This window comes from Mixophyes fleayi, chromosome 6 (genome assembly GCF_038048845.1).
Source record: "Mixophyes fleayi isolate aMixFle1 chromosome 6, aMixFle1.hap1, whole genome shotgun sequence".
Classification (NCBI taxonomy): Eukaryota; Metazoa; Chordata; class Amphibia; order Anura; family Limnodynastidae; genus Mixophyes; species Mixophyes fleayi.
In genome coordinates, this window is record NC_134407.1 from 10902797 (window position 1) to 10929932 (window position 27136).

The window sequence follows — 27136 nt, forward strand, 5'->3', positions numbered from 1 at the left end:
TTGGTTTATTCTACTGAACCCAGGGAAATAAGAGGTTAAAAACCTTCTCCAGTCAATATTAGTGGTACAAGTATGACCTAGAATAAAGGTAAAATTAACTTGAGGTGAGGGTTTACTATATATTCCAATGAAATTTAATATTCTTGCTATTTATTGCAATTACTTATATTATGGGGCTGTGAATAATAAGTCATGCAGAGTGGTTCTTTATGAATTATGATGGCGATCGGCCATGAAAATATATGTGGAGTGGGTGCCTACACTTGAGCACCACTCAAGGCCCACAGTGTAGGTTTAATTCACCACTGAAAGCAAGGTGCTAAGTTATATTAAAATGTAATCTTACACCTCTTAATATATCTCTCTTCTACTAGAGCCATGTCACAAGTCTGTTAAATGTCAACATTTCCATGTCTTCTTAAGGTTTATTAGACTCTAGGTTAGGTGGGACAGGACATTGCTAAGTGCTTCATTCTTGAAAATCAGACCATGCTACTGCACCAAACATTGACGTGGGGTTGCAGGAGGTTTACATTTTTACATTTCAAGCATATTCTATATGTTACCTTTGTCCTAATTTCACATTTTTAAAAATAATGTGAGGTAAGACCATAATGTGGAGAGTCTAGTTGGAACGATATACAAAATCTGTCCTCTAACTTGCCCTGGTGTCCACCAGGGACCCCCGCAAGGAGGTTTGGACTTTGCTGCAAGGGAAGCGTAGGTCGCAGTACTCCAAGTCAGTTACTAGCGAAGTAGGTAGGCGAACAGAGACTGGTCAGATAGTCTGGGAGCGTAGTACAGAAGCAATATCCAAAGGGTGGTTAGGGAAAGCCAGAGGTCAGAAGCCAAATGATAGCAGTAGAACAGAATTGGGATAAAGGGTCCAATTAACTGTTACCAAAATTATGCATAATCAAAGGAGGAATTTTAGCACTAAAACACAGTTGGAGGAGAGGTAGTGGTGATGTAAGTGGCGTATATCAAAGTAGTAATAGTAATAATACTAACACATTACATTGCTTAGGGAGATGAAATCCAATTTAGGGACGATACAACCTGTTCTTACCTAATGTTTTTGCTATTTAGTGTTTACCCCTCTCTACTAACTGTTCACCTCTTCTCCGTTCCATTGCCACCTATACCTTGTCCTTCACAGACTTGCAAGTTTATATAATAATGTAAAAATATAAGCCGTGTACATAATAGTTTATCTTCATTATCATAATACGTTTTAATGCAAGGTCACTGATAAACACCTTTTATATGTTTACATTCAAACTATTTGCATAGCTCCATGTGAGGAGGAGAAACAGGAGCCTGGAAACACTCTATATACCTAACATCTCAATGCCAAAAACATTTCTCTGCCAGATGTCCACCATGAAGCTGCTTCTGACATGTGTGCTGCTAGAAGTTGCAGGTAAGTTGTTTTGTCTGATATAATATAATATACTTTAAGCAGTAAGAAGTTAGCTAGCTAAAAACTCACATTGGATGCCAACCCACATTGGATGCAGCTACTTTGTGAGTTATGCTTTAGTGTTGTCAACCATTTCTAGATTTTTTTTTTCCATAGATATTGGCTTACCCAGCAAAATGAGAGCCTGATGGTAGTGCCTAGGTGGGCGCGGCCCAATTCATGTCCCCGTCAAAGCCAGATTGTAGGTGGGGAAATGACAATAGCGTGCTAACCTGCAGCAGCACCTGCTTTTCCCAAAGCTGCTCTTAAGGTCTTGGGGGGAGGAGGTCAGCAAGTTCAGATCCCATTGGCTGCTCATGCAGAGGCTCGAAAAGTAGCTTTGGGTGGACTTAAGAAGCAGCCACACTGTTGGCCATGACTGCCAATAGGCAACAGAGAAAATTTAAGACACTCAGAATTAATGCATGATTGCTGGACAGAACTGCTTCTTCTTGGAAAGCAGCTCAGGTATTGGTATGCATATCAAAGTTTATTTCTTTATTGACTTTAAGAGTTCATCTATTTAAGGATCATTTCTGAAGATGCAACAATGGAGATTCACAGCGCAATTGCCATTAAGTGAGTCATGCATTTATTTGTATGCTATTAAAATTATTTATACAGGTATATACTAGAGATGGTCACTGACCCCCGTGTTTTGGTTTTGGATTCGGTTTTGGATCTGGATTACCGTCGTGTTTTGGTTTTGGTTTTGGTTTTGCAAAACCGCCATTGCGTGTTTTGGTTTTGGTTTTGGTTTTGTTTGGTTTTGTTTTGCTATTTTGTTGGAAAATCCATGTTTTTGGGCCTAAATTAACCCAATTTAGTGCTCCAACTGTTTTAGAGACAAGTAATCTAATTATTGAGGTAATAAATCATCCAAAAAAACAGTTTAATTTTTCGTTGGTAGGCCTTTATTTATTCTACACAGAAAACAGATTGTCTTCCTCTCCATCTATGCATATTGGCAATGCAGCCATCGTCTTTGAATGTATATTACACCCTACACTTATAGTTAAATATGTAAAGAAATGGAAAAAGCCAGTTTGGTTTCTGTCTCTCAAGGCCCCCCTCCACTTGTATAAAATACCAAAAAATTCAGCCATTATAGACTGTACAATATTAATTGACATGGAGAAAGCCAGTTTGGTTTCTGTCTCTCTAGGCCCCCCTCCACTTGTATAAAATACCAAAAAATTCAGCCATTATAGACTGTACAATCTTAATTGACATGGAGAAAGCCAGTTTGGTTTCTGTCTCTCTAGGCCCCCCTCCACTTGTATAAAATACTAATAAATTCAGCCGTTATATACTGTACAATATAAATTGAAATGGACAAAGGCAGTTTGGTATCTGTCTGTATCAGATCCTCTCTCCACTATGAGTAAAATAGAAAACTATTCAGCCATTATATAATCTAGACTATAAATAGAAATTGAGAAAGGCAATTTGGTATCTGTCTGCATCATAATCATCAACATCATCATTAGCGCCCTCGTCGCCTACACAAATCTCCCCCTCATCCTCTTCTAATTCCAAAGTGGCATCCTCAATTTGGATATCATCGGCTACACTCGGGCTATTAAGGCACACATCAGCAGAATGCTCACGATTAGACATCCCACTGTTGGATGGACTCTCCACAGGAATTGTTGTCATTTGTGAATCAGAGCAAACATTCTCCTCTAATGCCTTACTGTTATCTTGCAGCTCGGCTTTGACGCGTAACAGTAGTTGTGCACCAATTGTAGGCTGGGTAACTTTTTGGGATCTGCCACTAATAGCCAAAGGTGAAGGCCTCATTCTCTCTTTGCCACTGCGTGTGTAGAATGGCATGCTTGCAATTTTTTTTTTATCGTCACTTAACTTTTGCTCAGTTACACTTCTTTTTCGCTTCAATACAGTAATTTTTTTTGGGGTTTTTGTTTTTTGCACTAATTTGAAAACACTCTGTTGTTTGACATCGCCTTGGCCAGATGACGTACTGGGAACACTAACATCAGGACTGGTGACAGAACCTGGTTGCTCATTCAGATCATATGTGGACTGCTTTGAATCCATTCTGAGCGCAAACCACTGGGGAGTGCTAAAAATTATTTGGTAGATACTGCTGACAGATATGACTTTTGACAGCCAGAAATATTAATGCACAATTAGGGAGGACACCCCAAAAGCACTGAGGAGTGCTAAAAATTATTTAGTAGATACTGCTGACAGTTATGACTTTTGACAGCCAGAAATATTAATGCACAATTAGGGAGGACACCCCAAAAGCACTGAGGAGTGCTAAAAATTATTTAGTAGATACTGCTGACAGATATGACTTTTGACAGCCAGAAATATTAATGCACAATTAGGGAGGACACCCCAAAAGCACTGAGGAGTGCTAAAAATTATTTAGTAGATACTGCTGACAGTTATGACTTTTGACAGCCAGAAATATTAATGCACAATTAGGGAGGACATCCCAAAAGCACTGAGGAGTGCTAAAAATTATTTGGTAGATACTGCTGACAGATATGACTTTTGACAGCCAGAAATATTTATGCACAATTATGGGGGACACCCCAAAAGCGCTGGGGAGTGCCAAATATTAAGAAAAAATAATTAACCTCTATCCTCCTCTCTGCACTAGCGATTTTGGTTAGAGCAATTGCAAGAACAATATTGTATTCTCTGTCCCTGCTCTAATTAGCCTATGACTACACCCTGCTCTCTCCCTCTGTCAAATGGCGATGGATTGCTGTGGAGGCGTGTATTTATAAAGTTAAAGTATCGCGAGAAGCGAGCCCCGAGATCCGACGACGTTCGGCCTCGATTTGGATTCGGAACGGGCGGGAGAGTACCGAGCTGCTCAGCTCGGTACTCGGATACCCAAAGTTCGGGTGGGTTCGGTTCTTGGAGAACCGGACCCACCCATCTCTAGTATATACATAGTGGGGACTGCAAGGGTGCCAAATTATGTACCTTCTAATGGAAGGAGCTGAGAGATTGGGGGCATTTGTTGTTGGATGTGGGATGGGTACATTCAAAAATGTTTCATTTAAACACAAGAGTTCTGAAAAACAGCGTGATTTATACATGTATTTGAAAATCGGTTTTCAATTATACTTTTAATGAGATGCTTTTTCCAGAAAACATACTAAATTTGCAGGCAAAATTTATGTTAATACTATCAAATCTATTACTTACTCTAAACATGAACGAGGCTCTAAGGAACAGTATTTTAAGAGACAAATTCAAAAGTTTTACATAAGGGTGTGGTCCAAAGGTGATAGTAGGCAGGATGTCCTCTTGTACTATGTATACCTATATGCCACTTTATTAGGTACACCTGCTCATGAATACAAATATCTATTCACCCAATCATGTGATACCAACCCAATGCATACAAGCATGCAGACATGGTCAAGAGGAGGTTCAGTTGTTGTTCAGACCAAATACCAGCATGGGGATGAAATGTGATCTACGTCACTTTGCCTGTGGAATAATTGTTGGTGCTGCACTGAGTGGTTTGAGTATTCCAGAAGCTGTTTCTCTCCTGGGATTTTCATGCACGACAGTCTCGACAGTTTAAAGAGAATGGAGAAAAAAAAAAAAAGAATCCAGTGATCAGCAATTCTCTGGGTAAAATCACATTGTTAGTGAGAGAGGTCAGAGGAGAATGACCAGACTGGTTCAAGCTGAAAAGAAGGCGGCAGTAACTCTAATAACCATACATTACAACAGGGGTATGCAGAAGAGCATCTCTGAACACCAAACTGGGCTCCACTCCTGTCAAGCAGAAAACTAAGGTTATAGTTGGTACAGACTCGCCAAAATTGTAGATTGGAGAAATGCTGTCTAATGAATCTCGATTCCTACTGCAGCATGCAGATGGTAGGGTCAGAATTTGGTACAACATGGCACAAGATGAATCCATGGATCTAACCTGCATTGCATCACCAGTGCAGGCTGGTGGCATTGGTGTAACAGTGTGGGGAATGGTTTCTTTACATTCATTATGCCTCATATTAGTAATTGGGCATTGTTTAAATGTCTGAGCCTGCCTGGGTTTTGTTTCTGATTATGTGCATCTCTTTGTGGTCACAGTTTATTCATCTTCTAATGGCTACTTCCAGCAGGAAAATGCGATATGTCACAAAACATACGTCATCTCAAACTGGTTGTATTACTGTGTGATGCTATTGGGTCGACATGGACAAAAATCTATAATGTATCTGGCATCTTGTTGAATCCATGACACATAGAATTAAGACTGTTTTTGAAGAGTGTTTTATTCTATAGGAAAAGCCAATGCAAGAGTCCCTGGGGTTGTGAATGGAGATAGAAGGGTGGGCTCCTTTCATGTGGCCCAGTCCGGGGGCAAAGTGGGGACCCCTCCATATCTAGAGACCTTCTCATAGTAAGGTAACGTCTTTAATTTTGCAGCATAATGAGGCTCAATTCAGAGAAAACAGCCAGGACTTGTTCTTAAAATTGCAGATCTGATTTTATCTTCCTCAAACTGCCTATAAGGATAGGAGTCTGACCAAACTGTGACACCTCTGCTCAATGAGAAGTAGAAGCCAATGTGCCATCTAGCACCTTAATCCTTGAAAACACTGCAGGTCTGATTCATCTAAACAAGCATAATGAGCGCAACATGTGTTTATAAACGCACTCAATATTGGCTCTGAGGACTGCTGTGCTCTAATAATGACAAAACAGTTAAAAACAATATAGATAGATAGATAGATAGATATAGGGCAGCACGGTGGCTAAGTGATTAGCACTTCTGCCTTACAGCACTGGGGTCATGAGTTCAATTCCTGACCATGGTCTTATCTGTGTGGAGTTTGTATGTTCTCCCCATGTTTGCGTGGGTTTCCTCCAGGTGCTCTGGTTTCCTCCCACACGCCAAAAACATACTGGTAGGTTAATTGGCTGCTAACAAGCTGACCGTGGACTGTGTGTCTGTTTGTGTGTGTGTATGTTAGGGAATTTAGACTGTGAGCTCCAATGTGGCAGGGACTGATGTGAATGAGTTCTCTGTACAGCGTTGCGGAATTAGTGGCGCTCTATAAATAAATGGTGATGATGATGATATATATATCTATATATATATAAATATAATAATCTTAGGCTGTAAGTGTGCTTTGCATATGTAGATGCATTGAACGTTGCTGCGTCTAGTTGTATCACCCCGTTCTGGGCATGCTCAGAGTGAATTTGCATGCGATACGCACAAAATTGGCAAAACTGTGTCATGATGAATCAGGCCCTTGATGTTTTTGGGAAGACTGACTGTGATATGTATTGAATTTAGCCATACCTACAATAAATGATCAAACAGGTGTAAACATATGGAATGTATGTGAGGTCTCAGGATTTTACTCCAAGAACAAAATCTTATCACCTGGGAACTCCACAAATGAAAACATATGGAGTTTAAGGCAACTGTCCATGTATTTACCCCAAACGGTTATTTTTTTTTCTTTTTGTATTTATTCTTATCCAGGACATGTCTCCATGAACGAACTCCCACCATGACCCAGAGAGAGGATATATATATGAAATACACAGAACCACAACATGAAACAGCTTAGACATCAGTCATGCAGTTCCTGCTGGTTGCAGTTTTGCTTGGCGTGGCAGGTAAGACTTGTAAATATACTGTACTATACAAGGAACAATCATTTTTAAACTAATGTAATTGCTTTGTAAAATGAATGTTCCTTTTTAGCAGTATTACATGCATATTGGAATACACTTTTATGTATCATGACTCTTTACTATAGCTGTCTTTCAGAATGGCGATAAGATTGTCTGAAGTTTCACCTGTACAAAGAACTCAGCCCCTTACCAGTTATCTCTGAGCAATAGATAGCATTTCTGTGGAGGGTCTCTTATTTACTACCTGTGGGTGGTCTCTACTGCTCACTGCTATAAATCGAAAGTTATATGATATTATAAAGAAGCATCTAATATTGTAAAAACAGGAGGTGTTTTATAGAGTTCCTATTGAATCAGACTTAATTACAGCTATATCTGAAATTCTGTTTGTTCAAAAGTGATTCCCTAAAGCCAGCAGTTTATTTTTTATATATAATAATAGCCACTGGAGGCACTGTTCCATTGTGTCTAAATGTAGAAAGTTAAAATTATCTCATAAAAGCTTCTTGCTAAATAAATAAGATAGATTTTCAATTTATGTATAGTTACATAATAAAGCTGACATAGGTGCATCAAGATCAACTTTTCATGGATATTAATTCCGTTAATCCAGACTTGAGCCAACTGCTCATTGGACATGATTTTTTTTCTTCACTTTGTCCTGTAGCAATGAGAACAATTTATAATCCCTGCATGTATATTTTCTATACAGGAGCATTCTTCTGGTTGGCTTCCCCCTCCTCCTTCAATTCCTATGTCCAGGCTATGTCTTTGCCTTCTGGCTGCACAGTCACTTGGTCTTTGTAGCCACAAGAACAATTTCTATTTCCCCCTTGTATATTTTGTATACAGAAGCATTCAGGTTAGGCTGGGAGAACATAACATCGCTGTAACTGAGGGCAGCGAGCAGTTCATCAGCTCTGCCAAAGTCATCAGACATGCCAGCTACAACTCCAGAACCCTGGACAATGACATCTGGTTGATCAAGCCTCCGCCACCTCCCTCAATGCCTACGTCCAGCCTGTGTCTATGTCTTCTGTCTGCGCAGCCACCAGCACCAACTGTCTGATCTCCGGCTGGGGAAACACGTTCAGCAGTGGATGTAAGTCAATTTTACTGTTAAACTCATCAACGTGATTTTCTGAGCATCAATTTGCATTGTCTTAAGGAACAAATACACAGAAGATTCCATTTGGTCTCACCGAGTATTTCTCTTCTATCTAGCTAATTATCCAGATCTCCTGCAGTGTCTGAATGCACCAATTTTGACCGACAGATGCACCAATTGTTATACTGGAGAAATGACTGGAAACATGTTCTGTGCTGGTTATGTGTATGGCAAAGATTCCTGCCAGGTAACTAATACTGGTGTTTGCATACGGTAGTTTACTTTTATATGTAGAAACAATTCTAGAATTATGAAGCATAAAGAGCCTACTAAAGTAGGAGTGATGCAATAAATAGGAGGATTGTCTTTAAACAATGAGGAATGGAATACACTTTGTTAGTAGATTTTTTTTAGACAATAGGTTAGAACTAATTTAATATAATATTGTGCCTTTCATTAAAGTGTAAATAAAATAACAACTTAATGTACTTTTTCATGCTGATGGAGAGATAAGAACGAATTGTTGAAGCTCATCCAACACATTGAGAGTCTCATGTAGTGTAAATTGTTACTGTGTACAGAAATATGTAACCTGCATATATTAATACCAAGAAGAACAATTATATCATAGCGGGTTCTGGGATGGTTAAAGTAATAATCTACTAGTTGTATTATTTCTTTTAAGTATTTGCACAGTGCCTCGAGAGAAGAACACACTTTATATACACACCCCATTACATTTCTAGTGCTACACTTACTCATTAAAACAAGAGCTGATTTGAAACAAGAAGAGTGCTTGTTATTAACGATAAGCAAAACCGTGGCACATGTTGGGCAAATTGAGTTTTCCAGCAATAACTTTCTTATCGGCACTGTCAGATGTTTAGCTCTTTCAGAAAATCTATTAAAAGGGGAAGTAAAGCCTTGTTCCTTAATCCTTGCAAACGCTTCATGTTTTTGGGAAACCTGACTGTGATATGTATTGTATTCAGCCATAAGACCTGTATATGATGAAGTAGGGGTAGATATATGGGATGTCTGGGAGGTCTTAGCTATGGAATATAGACAGATGAGCAGCTCTCGCTAAGCACATCTGCTCGTATTGAGCACTGGGCTCCTGACTCCTAAAATTGTGACTTATATACCTGAGAATGTTATTTGTAGCTAGAAGTTTTGCAAATTCATTATTTATAAATACAACCACAAGTAAAGGAATGGTAAGTTACATACAGTAGTAATTGTACAAAAAAATTGTACAAAATCCTAATATTATGTTTCTGTGTTATTTTTTTACGCTTACAATATAATAACCCTGGAATTGTTTATACAGGTTGACTTACAGTTGTTTTTTATAAAAGTATATTAGTCAACCAATAAGTAATCTGTAAAAAAAACACAATTTACTCCAGAAATCTTATCAGCTGGGAACTTCACATATTTAAGCATAAGGCGTTTACGGCAATTGTTAATCATTGACAATTGCCGTAAACGCCTTATGCTTAAATATATTTAAAGATAAATATGGAAATTGTAACAAGATGGGGTAAATACATTTACTGTTAATGCATTTACCCCATCTTGTTACAATTCCATATTTATCTTTATCCAAGACATGTGTCCTTGGACTAACTCCCACCATGCTCTAGGCAGAGGATATAAATGGAAAATACAAAGAACCACAACATGAAACAGCTTAGACATCAGTCATGAAGTTCTTGGTGGTTGCAGTTTTGCTTGGCGTGGCAGGTAAGACTTCTAAATATACTGTACTATACAAGGAACAATCATTCTTAAAATAATGTAATTGTTTTGTACAATGAATTTTTCTTTTTAGCAGTATTACATGCCTATTGGAATACATTTTTATTTTATGTACAGCTGCATTTGAGGATGACGATAAGATTGTCGGAGGTTACCCCTGTCCAAGGTTGGCATGCACTTACCAGGCAGCTCTGAACTCAGGATACCTTTTCTGTGGAGGGTCTCTGATTAACACCCTGTGGGTGATCTCTGCTGCTCACTGCTACAAGACGTAAGTAACAGGGATATTATGAAAGGAGCATTAAATATTATAAAAACAGAATGTGTATTATAGGGTTCATGTTAAATCAGACTTAATTACAGCTATATCTGAAAAATGATTTGTTCAAAAGTAATTCCCTTGTAACACCAGTAGTTTATTTTATACATAACAATAGCCACTAGAGGCAACGCTCCATTATGTCTAATTACAGACAGATATAATTCTCTTCTACTAGCTTCTTGCTACATAAATAAGATAGTTACATAGTAAGATGACATTGGTGCATCAAGTTCAACCTTTCATAGACACTAATTCTGTTACTCCAGACTTGAGCCAACTGCTCATTGTACATGATTTTTTTCTTCCCTTGGTCCTGTTGCCACAAGAACAATTTCTATTCTCCCCTTGTGTATTTTCTGTACAGGAGCATTCAGGTTGTGCTGGGAGAGTATGACCTCAGCAAATCAGAAGGCACCGAGCAGTTCATCAACTCTGCCAACATCATCAGACACCCCAGCTACAACTCCAGAACCCTGGACAATGACATCATGTTGATCAAGCTGGTCTCTTCAGCCACCCTCAATACCTACGTCCAGCCTGTGTCTCTGCCCTCTGCCTGCGCTGCCGCCGGCACCATGTGCTTGGTCTCTGGCTGGGGAAACACACTCAGCAGCGGAAGTAAGTGCATTTTATATTTAAAAGCATCAACGTGATTTTCTGAGCATCAGTTTGCATTGTCTTAAGGAACAGATACACATTTGGTCTCACCTCTAGTGTTTCCTCCTCTATTTAGCTAATTATCCAAATATCCTGCAGTGTCTGGACGTACCAATTTTGACTCAAAGCCAGTGCTCCACTTGCTACCCTGGAGAAATTACTGCAAACATGTACTGTGCTGGTTATCTGGAGGGTGGCAAAGATTCCTGCCAGGTAACTCATACTGGTGTTTGCATACTGTAGATCATTTTTATATGTAGAAACTTTGATGCAGAAACGGCAAACTAAAGTAGGAGTGATTTAATTGTAAAATAACTAGGGGGATTCATCATAATCATCATCATCATTTATTTATTTATATAGCACTACCAATTCTGCTGCTCTTTACAGAGAATATTTGGCATTTACATCAGTCCCTGCCCATTGTAGCTTACAGTCTAATTTCCTTAACACACACACACAAATACTAGGGTTCATTTTGCCGGCAGCCAATTAACATATTCATAGCTTGCGATTGTTATGTGCGATCTTTTTCCTATTGACACCGGATTTCAGCTAGTAAAATATGGATTAATATGAGACCCAACTTCACACATTTCTGTGGACCTGAACAATAGTTACCTTTACTGTAGGAATATCTATGTATAAATAATCTCTAATACATTTACCAATAAAAGAATGTGGATTGGAACTTTAATAAATGTGTACTATTTACAAAATGTAAGTGTGTGTTGTTTACCCGTGTGATTGCGTTATTACACGTGGCGTACTAATCGCAATCGCACAGTAAACTATTACAATTTAATTTAGAACGACTTCATCCAATTATTCAACTTCCAAATATATTACTAACAGACTATGACTCTAGCACAGGTTTTGGCAGAAGCTGCGAGAACCTACTGATACCTGTAATTCCACAACAGTTAAACCTAATTCTTTCAAAGTTTTTCACCTTTAATTTGACCAATGTCTTTTTCCTCAGGGTGACTCTGGTGGTCCCTTAGTCTGTAAGGGAGAACTTCAGGGTATTGTCTCCTGGGGATACGGCTGTGCTCTAAAGAACTACCCCGGTGTCTACACCAAGGTCTGCATCTTCGTCTCCTGGATTAATAGCACTATTGCTACTAATTAAATCCTTTATCCAGAACTATCTTTTTGGCTGTTACGGGTGTATCCCTGTTCCACTCTAAGAGTGATACATATATAATCAGCATATTTTCTGGATCTTTTTCATCAGAAATAAATTGGTTATCCTCTGCTACATAGTTGTGCCTGGCTTACTCCTAATAAGAAATGTTGGGTAAATGCTGCAATATCACAGCTGATATCAAGCAATTGAGACAGCATCACAGTATACATAATATATAATAGCAACAACCATAACTTCCAATTCCGATCATTAGAAATGTATGTGACCTATCGGCAATGTAATCAAACAGTGACCCTATCGGCATGTGGGGATTCTTATCCTCCGAGCAAACACAATGGGCCCCAGTATTGTTGTGCATGACCAAAATAAACATTAAAACCATGTGTCAAACAGGAAGTGGCTGAATTTATTGTCTTAATAATAATGAGGATGAAGACCTTATATCATGTATATTGGTCTGCCAGATCCTATACACAATGTTAGCATCATCATCATCATCATCATTTATTTATATAGCGTCACTGATTCCGCAGCGCTGTACAGAGAACTCATTCACATCATGCACATATGAGGCACTTAAAGAGACAGGAACCCCAGCTGTGTTGCAATATACGTGGTCGAGAGACTGGACAGCAGTTGGGGCGTACTTGGTTGGATGTTGTCTCTGGGTAGGATGTGAGCCAAAAGCCTTAATAACAATTGTATATATACACCAAGTGTTTCCTTATCCTGTAATCTGGTGCTACTAAGAGGATATAAAAATGTGTAAATATTCTCCGATTTGGCATGGTTGGGGGTAAGGGCAAGCTCCATGTGGAACAAAACCATGATAAGGGGAATACTGGGTGGAACAGATGAGGCCAAATTCCTCTAGCAAAACATGAAAATCCGCAGTGAAATGCAGAATGATGTCAATATTCCTTGGACCAAATCTTAACAATTCACCTCATCACTTATACCAAGGGTAATAAACATGTGTACTGACACAATCATTTGGTGGTTTCTGTACATGACATGTAGGCTGTTATAAATTGATTAGTGAAAAAGAAATACTAAAATAACCAAAAAAAAATACTAATTCTAATTATTTATTGGATGAATAATAAAAAAGAAGTATTGCATACAAAATCCAAATCTTACTGTTACTTAATGTTTTCATAGGTATTTTACTAAGCTTTTCCAACTTCTTTTAAGTAATTTCTGCTTTCAGATTTACGACACTTTGATCCTGGTATAGTGACATATACATATGGTTGGAAACCATTTCTTAATTATTGAGATGTTTTGTGACCTATCTGAGTTTACGATACATTGCAATAAAAGAACTAGCTGCGAATATTGTTTTACAAACAATAATCATGACAAGCATTAGAGGCAGCATGAAGGAGGATGATCTATAGATGCTTTTCCCAAGTGGAATTCATACATACTCCCTTTAAACATATAAATGATGTAGATAATAATATAATGGGCTTCACCTATCTCCAATCAGCAAGGAGCTTGTTTCAGTCTCATCCCACAAGTTTGACGATGATCATATCTTATATATATCTAGTTGTTGTGGGTTTTAGTGTAAATTTACTTTTTGACAATGTTAGTAAATAGAGCTTAGCGTAGGCACACACATTAAATGTTCTGCTCACCTCATCCCTGTAGAGATAGACATGCACAAGTCTCGGTCTTCCACTATTTTTAATATGGAAAGATTTCCCTGTAACATTATATTTTCTGGGTTCATAAAAAGCCCACAAAATATTCTCACTAAATCTGTTTATTACGATGCGGCCTGTACTGTGAGAGAATTATCACACATCAAGAGGACTGACAGGAGGCTCTGGATAAAATAAATTATTAAAACTAGATAAAGTCCTATAAATATTATTTCATACATTTATCACATAACATTCACACTCGAAAAAAAACAAATAACATATAAACAATACGAAAACTCTATCACTCAAAGGACTAAAGATTGATTTTGAACTTAATAACTTCCTGTAATGTTTGTATACTATATAACTACATATCCCATCCCTGTCAATATCCATCATACAGTAAGGATGTCCCTATTATACATTAAGATATCCCCTTTCACTATTTGACTGTAGCTGCTATTAAACATCTGTGGCAGCGTATATAATTCATTCCACTATGTCACACTGAGACTCTGTTTTGATGACTTGTTTATTAATACATAATTCTCTATTGGCTACCTGTGAAATTTCCACTCTATTATTTCATCCACCTTCATCCACCAATCAAATTCTATATTAAGCCAAGGCGCCTTTTATAAAACTGTACCTGTAGATACAGGTTTACTAATCATCCCTGAGGAAACTGTTAAGTGAAACGCGTTGGTTTATACTTTCTACACCACCCATCTGTCCAGATTATTAATCACGACAGCACCATTGAGGAATTACCGGCTTTTGTCCGATCATCTTCGCATGCGCATGTGCAGATAGAACCCAGCCACAGCCGCGACATAGAGGTTTACACCTCCCAGTATACAGCCGATAGGGAACTCCAAAAGAGATGGAGAAATGGAGTGACACCTGCAAATCCCTTCAAAGAGGGTAAGTTCAACCGCCTATCCCCAGACGCTGGGGTACTTTTGGACCGATCATGGACTGTGTTTATTTCCACATAAGACTACCCATATATCGGAACACATTATCGGCTGGCACTTATGCAAAACATCCACCTTTGTCACGATATATGTATTTATGTACCAGTGGCTTGGTTATGCTGGAAGACTTTGCTTTCTCCTGGCTTTTATTGACTGACCTCTCAAGTGTCCATTTCAAGTGACTTTGATCTCACATTTGAGACCTAGTGGACTTTGCTGTTTTTAGGTCTCATTACTGACCCTTAAAAACCTTCTTCAAGTGAGTTTAATATTATACAACACTCTTGAAGTAATTTACGTAGAGCAGCACGGTGGCTCAGTGGTTAGCACTTCTGCCTCACAGCACTGGGGTCATGAGTTCGATTCTCGACCATGGCCTTATCTGTGTGAAGTTTGTATGTTCTCCCCGTGTTTGCGTGGGTTTCCTCTGGGTGCTCCTGTTACCCCCCTCACTCCAAAAATATATTGGTAGGTTAATTATCTGCGATCAAATTGACCATAGTCTCTCTCTCTCTCTCTCTCTCTGTGTATGTTAGGGAATTTAGACTGTAGACTCTCTCTCTATCTCTCTGTGTGTATATGTGTTTGTTAGGGAATTTAGACTGTAAGCTCCAATGGGACAGGGACTGATGTGAGTGAGTTCTCTGTACAGCGCTGCGGAATTAGTGGGTCTATATAAATATCTGGTAATAATAATAATAATTTATGTTACTATGGTAATTTATTTAATTTACTGTGTATTACACGTCTTTATTTTTATGCTACATTAAAATCTTTCAACATACATTGCATCCACTTGCGTCAAGGGACATTCTTCTTTGTATCACTCCATAGGAAGGGCTGGGACTTCCCTTCTATACTACACTAGTCCCTGCGACAGCATTAGATTTTCTACACACATTAGGGAGCGCAGATCCCCACCACCCTCTGTTCCTAATAAAATATAAAAAATACACTATAATTAAGTTATAATGTAGTTACAATCCCTTTAATGGTATCTATCACTATAGATCAGTATTGAATGCTGAAACTAAACTTTTGTAAAGAAGCAATTAAAAATAAGTTGTTCAAATAATTATCAGCCCTCCAGTCTATGTACAGCCTGAAAATGGTTGGAGCCCAGTGGTGCAGTGATTTCTGGTCACTGCAGCCTTAAAACTGGGTAACTTGCAATAAAACAGCCAAATTTCAATAACTTTCTTATCAGCACTATCAAAAGTTTAACTCTTTCAGACTAAACTATTTGAAGGGGGAGTACAGCTTCTAGTTGACTTTAAATTATATCAAAGGATTTGTATAACTGTGCTGAAGAATATAGATGTAAAAACTGGTTAGAAGGGAAGTGCTAACTAACTCTAACTAATCAGACAGTGACTGACAGTTTGGCAGACTTACTTTGCAGAAATGCACAGTGTGGATTGGTTGATTCCTACACAGGCCAGTGATGTCACATCAACACATCAGTCTTATGTTATTAACAAGGATCAGACCAAATCAAGACAATCTCATAAATATGTAGGAGTAGCTTAATCTATCTGTAGTGGAGGGGGAGGAGTAACACTTTAGTTTATAACAGAACTGCAGGAGAATATAAGGTTAACACATTTTACCTTCATGTTTCATATTTGCAAATTTGAATTTTGGTGTTTAGTAATCTTTTAAGCAAAACACTTTGGAATATTTCTATTGTCTATGACATTCATTTTGCAGGGCTGGTAAATCAATTTTCAAAGGTTTCGGGGTAAATTATCAGTTCAGAATTCAGAAAACATTGTTTTTCATAAAGTTGGTTCTGAACAAAATTATCTTTAAAAAAATATTTAAAACAGCAAATTAAAATATATATAATTTAGCCTTAATATTATACCCTTAAAACATCTTACTATTTTTTTTAACAAAAAAAGTGAGTGTTTTGATGAAACTTTTGATATTGGTTTTTTTTTACTCAAAAAGATTTTTATTAAGTTTTTCAAAGAATATAGTACACAAAAACAATTAATATTGTTATTTTTTAAACAGTGGACAATTCACTCTTGTGTATATGCAACGTCAGGAACTACCCAGAATACTTCAATGAAGGGTCTTGATATATCAACAATACCACTAGGCACCTATGGAATAAACTAATCATGAACTTTATCAACCAATTATGGACCTCACCGGTTACAAAGCAGAACATAATAATATTCTGTCAGTATGCCTCTGGTAGCTGTACTTTACTGTACAGGACGTGCAGTCTTCCGTCTGGTCTGTAGGTGGAGACAGACTGCTTGAAGCTTAGTGTCTTGTGTGTCTGACTAATGGATCTGATTGCTGGCACATGAATTCTCATGTACACATTCCCTCCCATCTAATGATGTTCAGCCCATCCCTCAGTATTTAGCAGAAGGTTTCCTTTATTAGGTATTGCCTTATGTATCGCAATAACACTTGGAGACACATAATGAACTGGTAAATAAACTGAACATGAACTGGCATCTTCCTGTTTACATAAAGACTTCTTGGATCCACAACTCTTATCAAGCTGCAACCAATCAGATTCTAGATGTCATTTTGTAGAATGTCATTGGTTACTATAGGCAACATCTCCACTTTTTCAAGCGCGCACTTTAGTAAATATACCCCTTGGAGACACATAATTAACTGGGATGGAACTTCTTCCTGTTTACATAAAGACTCTTTGGAACCACAAGTGTTACAGGTGAAAACAACTCTTATGAGTAAATTTATCAAGCTGCGGGTTGAAAAAGTGGTGATGTTGCCTATAGCAACCAATCAGATTCTAGTTGTCATTTTGCAGAATGTACAAAATAAAGGATAACTAGAATGTGATTGGTTGCTATAGGCAACATCTCTACTTCTTCAAACCCGCAGCTTGATAAATTTACGCCTTAGATGTTTTGCGTGTAATGAGAGATGAGGCTGTTTTCCCCAGCATAGGAAAATCCAAATGTTATAGATTGTATCTATTTATCTATCTATCTATCTATCTCTCTTATTGTTATTATACTATGCAGTGTACAAGGATGTACAATATATACTTCTGCTAAAACTGCCTTACTAACAGCTTAGTGAGGCTCATGGGAGAAATATTCCCTAGTAATTAAAGAGTCAAGGAGGTAAATGTATCATACCCCGGTTTTAGCAACTCGCGGGAGATCTGGCGTCTTCGCAGCTTAAATTTAAAGCGGCGCTGCCTTGTAAAGGGAATCTTCCGCTTTAAATTTAGGCTGCAAAGATGCCGATCTCCGGCGAGTTGCAAAAACCGGGGTATGATACATTTACCCCAAGGGGTGGTGTGTGTGGTATATGGAGATAACATTAAGCAGCTGAGTAGTGTCTCTTTAGTGACACTTCTAAATTCTCCATATAGCATTACATACATCCATGTTGAAAATGAACAGTATGTTGTAGAATAATGAACTGATCTATTGTTTTATGTAACATAAAGATCAGGGCTCCGGCACTGTGACAGCTGCTTCATTCTGGAATTGATTTTGAAAGTACCAAGACACCTTCTGACTATGGAAATACCAGGACTTGTGTAAATGCTATGGAGCCCCTAAGCTGAGAATAAGTTAACCTTTTAATTGTAGCTAACTATCAATTATTGTGTAAGATAAATAGTGCCAGTAATTTTACTTATTGGTGTATTTGTTGCTTCATTGGAACTCTAATCACAATAATAATATTGTCCTGCACATGACAAGGGGGGCTGCTATAATGTGCGTAGGAGGGGAGGGGGGCTGCTATAATGTGCGTAGGAGGGGAGGGGGGCTGCTATAATGTGTGTAGGAGGGGAGTGGGGCTGCTATAATGTGTGAAGGAAGGTGGGGTGTCTTAATATATTGTGTGATATGAGGGAAGGGAGGGGGGCTGTCTTAATAGTACATGGGTGGGAGATAGGCTTTCAATTTAATGGTGGAGTTGAGGTGGGGGATAAATAATTAATTGGTGGAGCTATTTAATTTAATACTGGGACATATTAAATTAAGATGGAGTGATGGGACCATTAATTTCATGCTGGGGCGAATTGGGGCTATTAATTGAATGTGGAGCTGGGTTTGCAAAGGAGGGCTTTTTATTAGATGTGAATACTAATTATTTTATGATGGGGATGGTTGTGGGAAATGGTTATATTAAACGTAAATGCTATTAATTGATTGTTGGGGCTGTTTGGAGGAAGTGAAGTAGGTTTATTTGTTAAGTAAGAATACTTTTATTTTAATGTTGGGACTGGAGGGAGGCCTAATTATTAAATGTGGGTGCTATTGATTTAACGCCGGGGCTGGTTGGAGTTTTCTAAATTTTCCAACATTCCAGGATCCAGATAAGCAGCAACTACTGCCCCTTATATCTCTAACCTCCTCTCCATTCACACTCCCGCCCGCTCCCTACGCTCGGCCAATAACCGCCGCCTCTCCTCCACTCTGATCACCTCTTCCCATTCCAGAATCCAGGACTTTTCCCGTGCAGCCCCCTTCACTGGAATGACCTCCCTCGCTCCATCCGTCTCTCTCCTACTCTGTGCTCCATCAAACGTGCACTCAAAACTCACCTCTTCCTCAAAGCCTACCAACCATCTACTTAACCCCCATCTCCTCCACTCATTCTCCCCTCTCTCCCATTCCCTTAACTGGCTCCTCTTGTGCCTGGTCTGTTTAACCCTCCCTTAGGATGTAAGCTCGTATGAGCAGGGCCCTCTTCCCTCCTGTCTCCTCACCCGTTCTTCTGACTCTGTGTCTATTGCATCAGCCTGCCTGGAGTTTCTGAAGTATTGGTACTTTTTGTTTATTGTTCTGTACTGTTTCACCCTGTATAGTCTACTGTTTGTACTATGTGCGGCGCTGCGGAAATCTTGTGGCGTCTAACAAATAAATGATAATAATAATAACTGAGCTAAAGACACAGCAGCCACAAGTGGTGAAAGTGACAAGAACAGATAGGAGAGACCAGGACAGTCTGACAACTGTCCTGAATCTGTTGGGGAAGACCCAAATTTGGGTGACTGTCTCACTTAGTCAGGATTTGGTCTAACTATAAGGACAGTTGGGAGGTATGTCCCACTCACACCGTACTGCTGGTGAAGGCAGAGCTGCGTGCACCTAACAGTAGTGCACACATTATTGCCTGTTTATTTGTCTAAAATGATAACCCCCTGTTTTAAGTGCCCTGGGCCCCCAATAGTCTTATTCCAGCTCTGGTGATACGCTCGTGGTTCCTGCATTGATTCCATTGCCTCCTCCTACCTTGCACTGGTCCCATTCTCAGATCACTTTGTTGAACATATGATAAGCCCACATTGCACTGACAATATCATTAATCCTTCCTCCTTTGTAATTACTATATCACCAGCAAACCCTTGGATTAGCTCTCTTCACTTATCCCATTGTCTGCCAACCCTCCCTGCACTGTTATTAATTCAAACTACCCCCAATCACTGGGCACATTTAGGGCTCATACAAAAATGTTACAAAAATAGTGTTTTCTTGCAGATGCTTGAAGCATTTCACCTTTGTGGTGATCGCAGTGGATAATAGTCATTTATTATAAGGATTATGTCTAATGCATTTTTTTTACACACACACAGTGCACATTTTATATATTAAAGAGAGAGGTTTGTCGGGTAATTTGCATCTCATGACGTCAGGGGAAGATGCTACAGAGCGGTGAGGTCTCATATGCTTCTCTGGCAGACTGATCAGATACGATTGTGCCAACATGTTACGTAATAGTTAAACTTATTAAACGCAGTCACATATGTTTCTATGAAGGGAATATTGGAAGTATGTGTTAGTAGCAACTAAACAAGTTGGAGCACAGAGGTATAAACCAGTCGTAGATCATGTAAAAGGATTCATGTCATTTTATAACACAGGACTGGCAGCATTTTCCTGCATTGCTTTAGAAATGACCCACTGTGTCTTAAGTCATCACATATGGGGTTTCCTAATTGTTACTACAACCAAATTCTAGTTCTAAATCCCGCCTACTTTTGTTTTGGCCCCACCTACAGCTGATTTGGTCCCGCCCACATGAGGCCAGTTCAAGAATTTTTTCCAGGGCCTCTTTCAGTTCCCAATTCACCTGTTACAGTTACTTCCCCAATAATGTTTCTCAATGGCACATCAGCGCCACCCCTTTATTTGTGTTTCCCTTCATTAATACTATTACCCCCCCACACACACAAACACTTTAAAGACCATTCCCTCAGTATATTACTTCCCACACATTCTTATCCCTCCACATCCACAAGCCCACTCACAGCTGCTGCATATTCAGTCATTCCCACCTAGCTCCCACTCACCTGCAAGACCTGAGTCATATAAAGACACACACAGCACCATAACACTGCATCCCGGACACCATATCAGCATGCACAATATGTGTTGTATACTACACTACTACACTCATCAATCTAAAGAACTAGTCCCACATATTTTCGAATTGCTTTTTATTGATGGTGGGGAGGACAAAGGGGCTCAGTGGTTATATCACGGTTAGGTAGGGTAGGATCCAGAGTCTAACGGTTGATGATGATACGTGCCGCTGTTGGTACGTGCCGCCGTTGCTATGTGCCGCCGTTGGTACGTGCCGCTGTTGGTTCGTGCAGCTGTTGGGACGTGCCGCTGTTGGTTCGTGCAGCTGTTGGGACGTGCCGCTGTTGGTACGTGCCGCCTTTGGTATGTGACGCTGTTGGTACGTGCCGCCTTTGGTATCGGTAGGGGTCCCATCCTGTTGGAGTGAATTTTGGTGGAGTGAAGGGTGGTGTTGCTGCGGAGAGAATACCTGCCTTCTTCAGGTGCAAGTATGGGGATTAGCCCGTACTTACACCTGAACAAGGTGGGTACTCTCTCCGCAGCATTACTTCACTGATTTCAAAGGCGGGCGGCTCTCTGATGCTTAGGTGTTACTTAGCATGCCTCTTGTTCCTCTTTTTCTTGGATTTCTTTCTGCAAAATGAAGAGAAACCTGGTAAATGACAAAGGTCTAGGGAGCCATGTGCACATTACAGACATTTTAGCAGGGCATACATATATATACTGTGAGGGGAAGACACTGGGAAAGGGGTTGGAAGTGTGTACATTTCTACTAGATTTTTAACTTACTTTGGAGGCTCCTTTAGCCGTTCGTACGGTGTTTCTTTATACTCGTTCTTCATGAAAAGTTTTTTCCAGAAGCTCATTATGGTCCCAGAAGGTTTTTCTATAGATAAAATGCAAAATAAGAGTCATACTGGTGTCTTGAGGTCTCCAATTGCCTGTTTAGAACAGAAACTCGCCCGAGATTCAACAGAAAGAGAAACTTTTTTCTGATGTGGCAACACTTAATATTTTCAGGTGGAATACACCATTTAAAGTATATACTTGTGGGACTACAAGTGGCAGCATGCACATGGGCACAGCTTGATACATTTACCCCCTGGGGTCCAAAACACTTGACTGATCTTCCAATGTAAACATCCTCCCACAACTAGCCTAATATATAGGAAGGAATATGTCTATCTGGGGGGTACAGTAGAAGTGAGCCCCCCAGGGCTGTGGCTGCTTCCTAGAAGGGGAGATTTAACAAATTCCTTTTCTGAATGTTTTTTTATTATTATTATTATTTTTCCTGCTCAAGTCTGTCCCTGTTCATTGATATAGTTTTTAAATGCCAGAGGGGAAGAATTCAGGGTTTAATACAATTACAGAACTTTAACCACTATGCTTACCATTCTTCTTGGTCCAATCATATTCATCAAAATTAATTACATCAAGATCATCAAAGTCCTAAAAATAGTAAAATTATACATATGAATACATCTTGGCATTGCAATGTGTGAATAGTATGTAATATGTATGTAATAGTAACCAGTATGCATATCACTGGAATACATTTATTCCTGGCAGTAATAACATTTATAATTAAGGACACCTCGGACAACTTCTATCTCTTTAACATTCCAGTACCAACAGCAACAATTTACTAGCAGTACATTAATCATACTGGCGTTGGCACAAAAGTTACACTATCATAGATGTCAGCTTCAATCCTACATACAGTTGATAGAGGTTTATTCTAATAACTAATATTAATATTGCTAGTAATTTCTGCATAGCTTTACTTACCATTGTGTAAACAGGTAGTTGGCCCTTGATGTTTTAGACTTGTAACAGGCTGGAGGGCCTAATATATAGTATTTTGCAGCATGACATCATAATGATGTTATACACATTATGACCTAATAGGACCTCGCAGCCATTATTTGCTAATTAAAGTGGCCCCAACAACATTTACATGTTTCAATGTTTTGGGCATTGCATGTCATTAGTTTAGAAACAAATATTAGGACAAAAAAGTTCTAATAGTGGTCGTGCGAGGTTTTCTTGTGAATGCCCATGGTTTCTAATGTATGGGTCTTTGTTTTTTTATTTGACGTATATACCAAACCTCCCAACATGTCAATAGGCTATTGAGGGACACTTAAGATTTAATTTTTTAAATTGCACTTTTTTTTTAATGAATCAGAGAATTACCCATGACTCTCCGCATACTTCTGGGTTCAAGTTATAATAAAATACAGCTACTAACACTCAAAAACATTAACCCTCAACCTAATATAAAGGATGTAAGCTGTAATAAACTATAAAATGACCGGTGAATTGGGGGTCCAAAAGAAAGATTCTTGTGAGATATGTATAAACATGTATTTATATTAAAATAAAAAGAATGGATGTTTCTCAGATAGGAAAGCACAGTTAAATAAACGTGTGCTAAGATGGAGCTAGGATGCAGATAAGGGAATACATATCACATAAACTGTAAATGAAGGCTTATCTGAGACATACTTGACTACTTTTGAAAAATAATTTCAGGGAGATTGTGCAAGTAGCACCTAGACGCAGCGCACTGTCAAAGGGGGCGTGTCCTGCTCTGTCCAAAGGGTGTGGCTAGCTCTAGCTGTGGGCGTATCTACTGCCTAGTACCGCCCAGGAGCGTGTCCTGAAATTACTGCTGCACAGCTTGATTAATAATAATATAGATTTTTGATATTTAAAGAATTTAGGGCCAATGTATCAAGCTCTATGAACGCTATAAAATAGAGATTTTTTTTTCACCTTGCGCTATTTATACAACCAGTTACCATAAGCACCTGGGCCCCCATACTTCTGCATGGGAGAGCTTATTATTTATCAAGCTGTGCAGCAGTAATTTCAGTGCTGTGCTGCTTGGTTATCGCTGTAAATTGTTTACAGTAACATTAAAATAATCTTTTCTTCAACCCTGTTACACATACAGATTCTGGTGACGTGTCACCCATGCACAAACTACACACAAAGCTAAAAGTTCCACCTGGTGCTGCAGGACACGTTCCAGGGCGGTACTAGGTACTAGATACGCCCACGGCTAGAGCTAGACACGCCCTTTAGACAGAGCAGGACACGCCCCCTTTGACAGTGCGCTGCGTCTAGGTGCTACTTGCACAATCTCCCTGAAATTATTTTTCAAAAGAAGTCAAGTATGTCTCAGATAAGCCTTCATTTAGTTTATGTGATATGTATTCCCTTATCTACATCCTCTCAGCACAACTTTTCTATCTGAGAAACATCCATTCTTTTTATTTTAATATAAATACATATTTATACATATCTCACAAGAATTTTTCTTTTGGACCCCCAATTCACCGATCATTTTATAGTGTATTACAGCTTACATCCTTTATATTAGGTTGAGGGTTAATGTTTTTGAGTGTTAGTAGCTGTATTTTATTATAACTTGAACCCAGAAGTATGCGGAGAGGCATGGGTAATTCTCTGATTCATTAAAAAAAAGTGCAATTTAAAAAATTAAATCTTAAGTGTCCCTCAATAGCCTATTGACATGTTGGGAGGTTTGGTTTATACGTCAAATAAAAAAACAAAGACCCATACATTAGGAACCATGGGCATTCACAAGAAAACCTCGCACGACCACTATTAGAACTTTTTTGTCTTAATATTTGTTTCCAACTAATGACATGCAATGCCCAAAATATTGAAACATGTAAATGTTGTTGGGGCCACTTTAATTAGCAAATAATGGCTGCGAAGTCATATTAGGTCATAATGTGTATAACATCATTATGATGTCATGCTGCAAAATACTATATATTAGGCCCTCCAGGCTGTTACAAGTCTAAAACATCAAGGGCCAACTACCTGTTTACACAATGGTAAGTAAAGCTATGCAGAAATTACTAGCAATATAATTATTAATTATTAGAATAAACCTCTATCAACTGTATGTAGGATTGAAGCTGACATCTATGATAGTGTAACTTTTGTGCCAACGCCAGTATGATTAATGTACTGCTAGTAAATTGTTGCTGTTGGTACTGGAATGTTAAAGAGATAGAAGTTGTCCGAGGTGTCCTTAATTATAAATGTTATTACTGCCAGGAATAAATGTATTCCAGTGATATGCATACTGGTTACTATTACATACATATTACATACTATTCACACATTGCAATGCCAAGAGGTATTCATATGTATAATTTTACTATTTTTAGGACTTTGATGATCTTGATGTAATTAATTTTGATGAATATGATTGGACCAAGAAGAATGGTAAGCATAGTGGTTAAAGTTCTGTAATTGTATTAAACCCTGAATTCTTCCTCTCTGGCATTTAAAAGCTATATAAATGAACAGGGACAGACTTGAGCAGGAAAAATAATAATAATAATAAAAAAACATTCAGAAAAGGAATTTGTTAAATCTCCCCTTCTAGGAAGCAGCCACAGCCCTGGGGGGCTCACTTCTACTGTAGCCCCCAGATAGACATATTCCTTCCTATATACTAGGCTAGTTGTGGGAGGATGTTTATATTGGAAGATCAGTCAAGTGTTTTGGACCTCAGGGGGTAAATGTATCAAGCTGTGCCCATGTGCATGCTGCCACTTGTAGTCCCACAAGTATGTACTTTAAATGGTGTATTCCATCTGAAAATATTAAGTGTTGCCACATCAGAAAAAAGTTTCTCTTTCTGTTGAATCTCGGGCGAGTTTCTGTTCTAAACAGGCAATTGGAGACCTCGAGACACCAGTATGACTCTTATTTTGCATTTTATCTATAGAAAAACCTTCTGGGACCATAATGAGCTTCTGGAAAAAACTTTTCATGAAGAACGAGTATAAAGAAACACCGTACGAACGGCTAAAGGAGCCTCCAAAGTAAGTTAAAAATCTAGTAGAAATGTACACACTTCCAACCCCTTTCCCAGTGTCTTCCCCTCACAGTATATATATGTATGCCCTGCTAAAATGTCTGTAATTTGCACATGGCTCCCTAGACCTTTGTCATTTACCAGGTTTCTCTTCATTTTGCAGGAAGAAATCCAAGAAAAAGAGGAGCAAGAGGCATGCTAAGTAACACCTAAGCATCAGAGAGCCGCCCGCCTTTGGAATCAGTGAAGTAATGCTGCGGAGAGAGTACCCACCTTGTTCAGGTGTAAGTACGGGCTAATCCCCATACTTGCACCTGAAGAAGGCAGGTACTCTCTCCGCAGAAACACCACCCTTCACTCCACCAAAATTCACTCCACCAGGATGGGACCCCTACCGATACCAACGGCGGCACGTCCCAACAGCTGCACGAACCAACAGCTGCACGTACCAACGGCGGCACATAGCAATGGCGGCACGTACCAACAGCGGCACATAGCAACGGCGGCACGTACCAACAGCGGCACGTATCATCATCAACCGTTAGACTCTGGATCCTACTCTACCTAACCGTGATATAACCACTGAGCCCCTTTGTCCTCCCCACCATCAATAAAAAGCAATTCGAAAATATGTGGGACTGGTTCTTTAGATGGATGAGTGTAGTAGTGTAGTATAGAACACATATTGTCCATGCTGATAGTGTGTCCGGGATGCAGTGTTATGGTGCTGTGTGTGTCTTTATATGACTCAGGTCTTGCAGGTGAGTGGGAGCTAGGTGGGAATGACTGAATATGCAGCAGCTGTGAGTGGGCTTGTGGATGTGGAGGGATAAGAATGTGTGGGAAGTAATATACTTAGGGAATGGTCTTTAAAGTGTTTGTGTGTGGGGGGGGTAATAGTATTAATGAGGGGAAACACAAATAAAGGGGTGGCGCTGATGTGCCATTGAGAAACATTATTGGGGAAGTAACTGTAACAGGGGTGAATTGGGAACTGAAAGAGGCCCTGGAAAGAATTCTTGAACTGGCCTCATGTGGGCGGGACCAAATCAGCTGTAGGTGGGGCCAAAACAAAAGTAGGCGGGATTTAGAACTAATAGAATTTGGTTGTAGTAACAATTAGGAAACCCCATATGTGATGACTTAAGACACAGTGGGTCATTTCTAAAGCAATGCAGGAAAATGCTGCCAGTCCTGTGTTA

General features: G+C 39.1%; 2 protein-coding genes, 1 pseudogene and 1 gene segment (V, D, J or C); all 4 read left to right on the forward strand.

The window, feature by feature from the left end:
• Positions 1–27136, forward strand: part of LOC142160594 (uncharacterized) — a 326893-nt gene that overhangs the window by 276824 nt on the left and 22933 nt on the right. The gene's annotated exons all lie outside the window — the stretch shown is intronic.
• Positions 1–27136, forward strand: part of LOC142160770 (M1-specific T cell receptor beta chain-like) — a 298946-nt gene that overhangs the window by 185520 nt on the left and 86290 nt on the right.
• LOC142160593 (trypsin-like) lies at positions 1384–8502 on the forward strand (annotated as a pseudogene).
• LOC142160774 (trypsin-like) lies at positions 9932–12300 on the forward strand. Its single transcript, XM_075215757.1, has 5 exons — positions 9932–9971; positions 10104–10257; positions 10673–10926; positions 11042–11178; positions 11948–12300. Exons 1-5 carry the CDS (start codon positions 9932–9934, stop codon positions 12095–12097), a joined length of 735 nt encoding a protein of 244 aa, XP_075071858.1. The 3' UTR covers positions 12098–12300.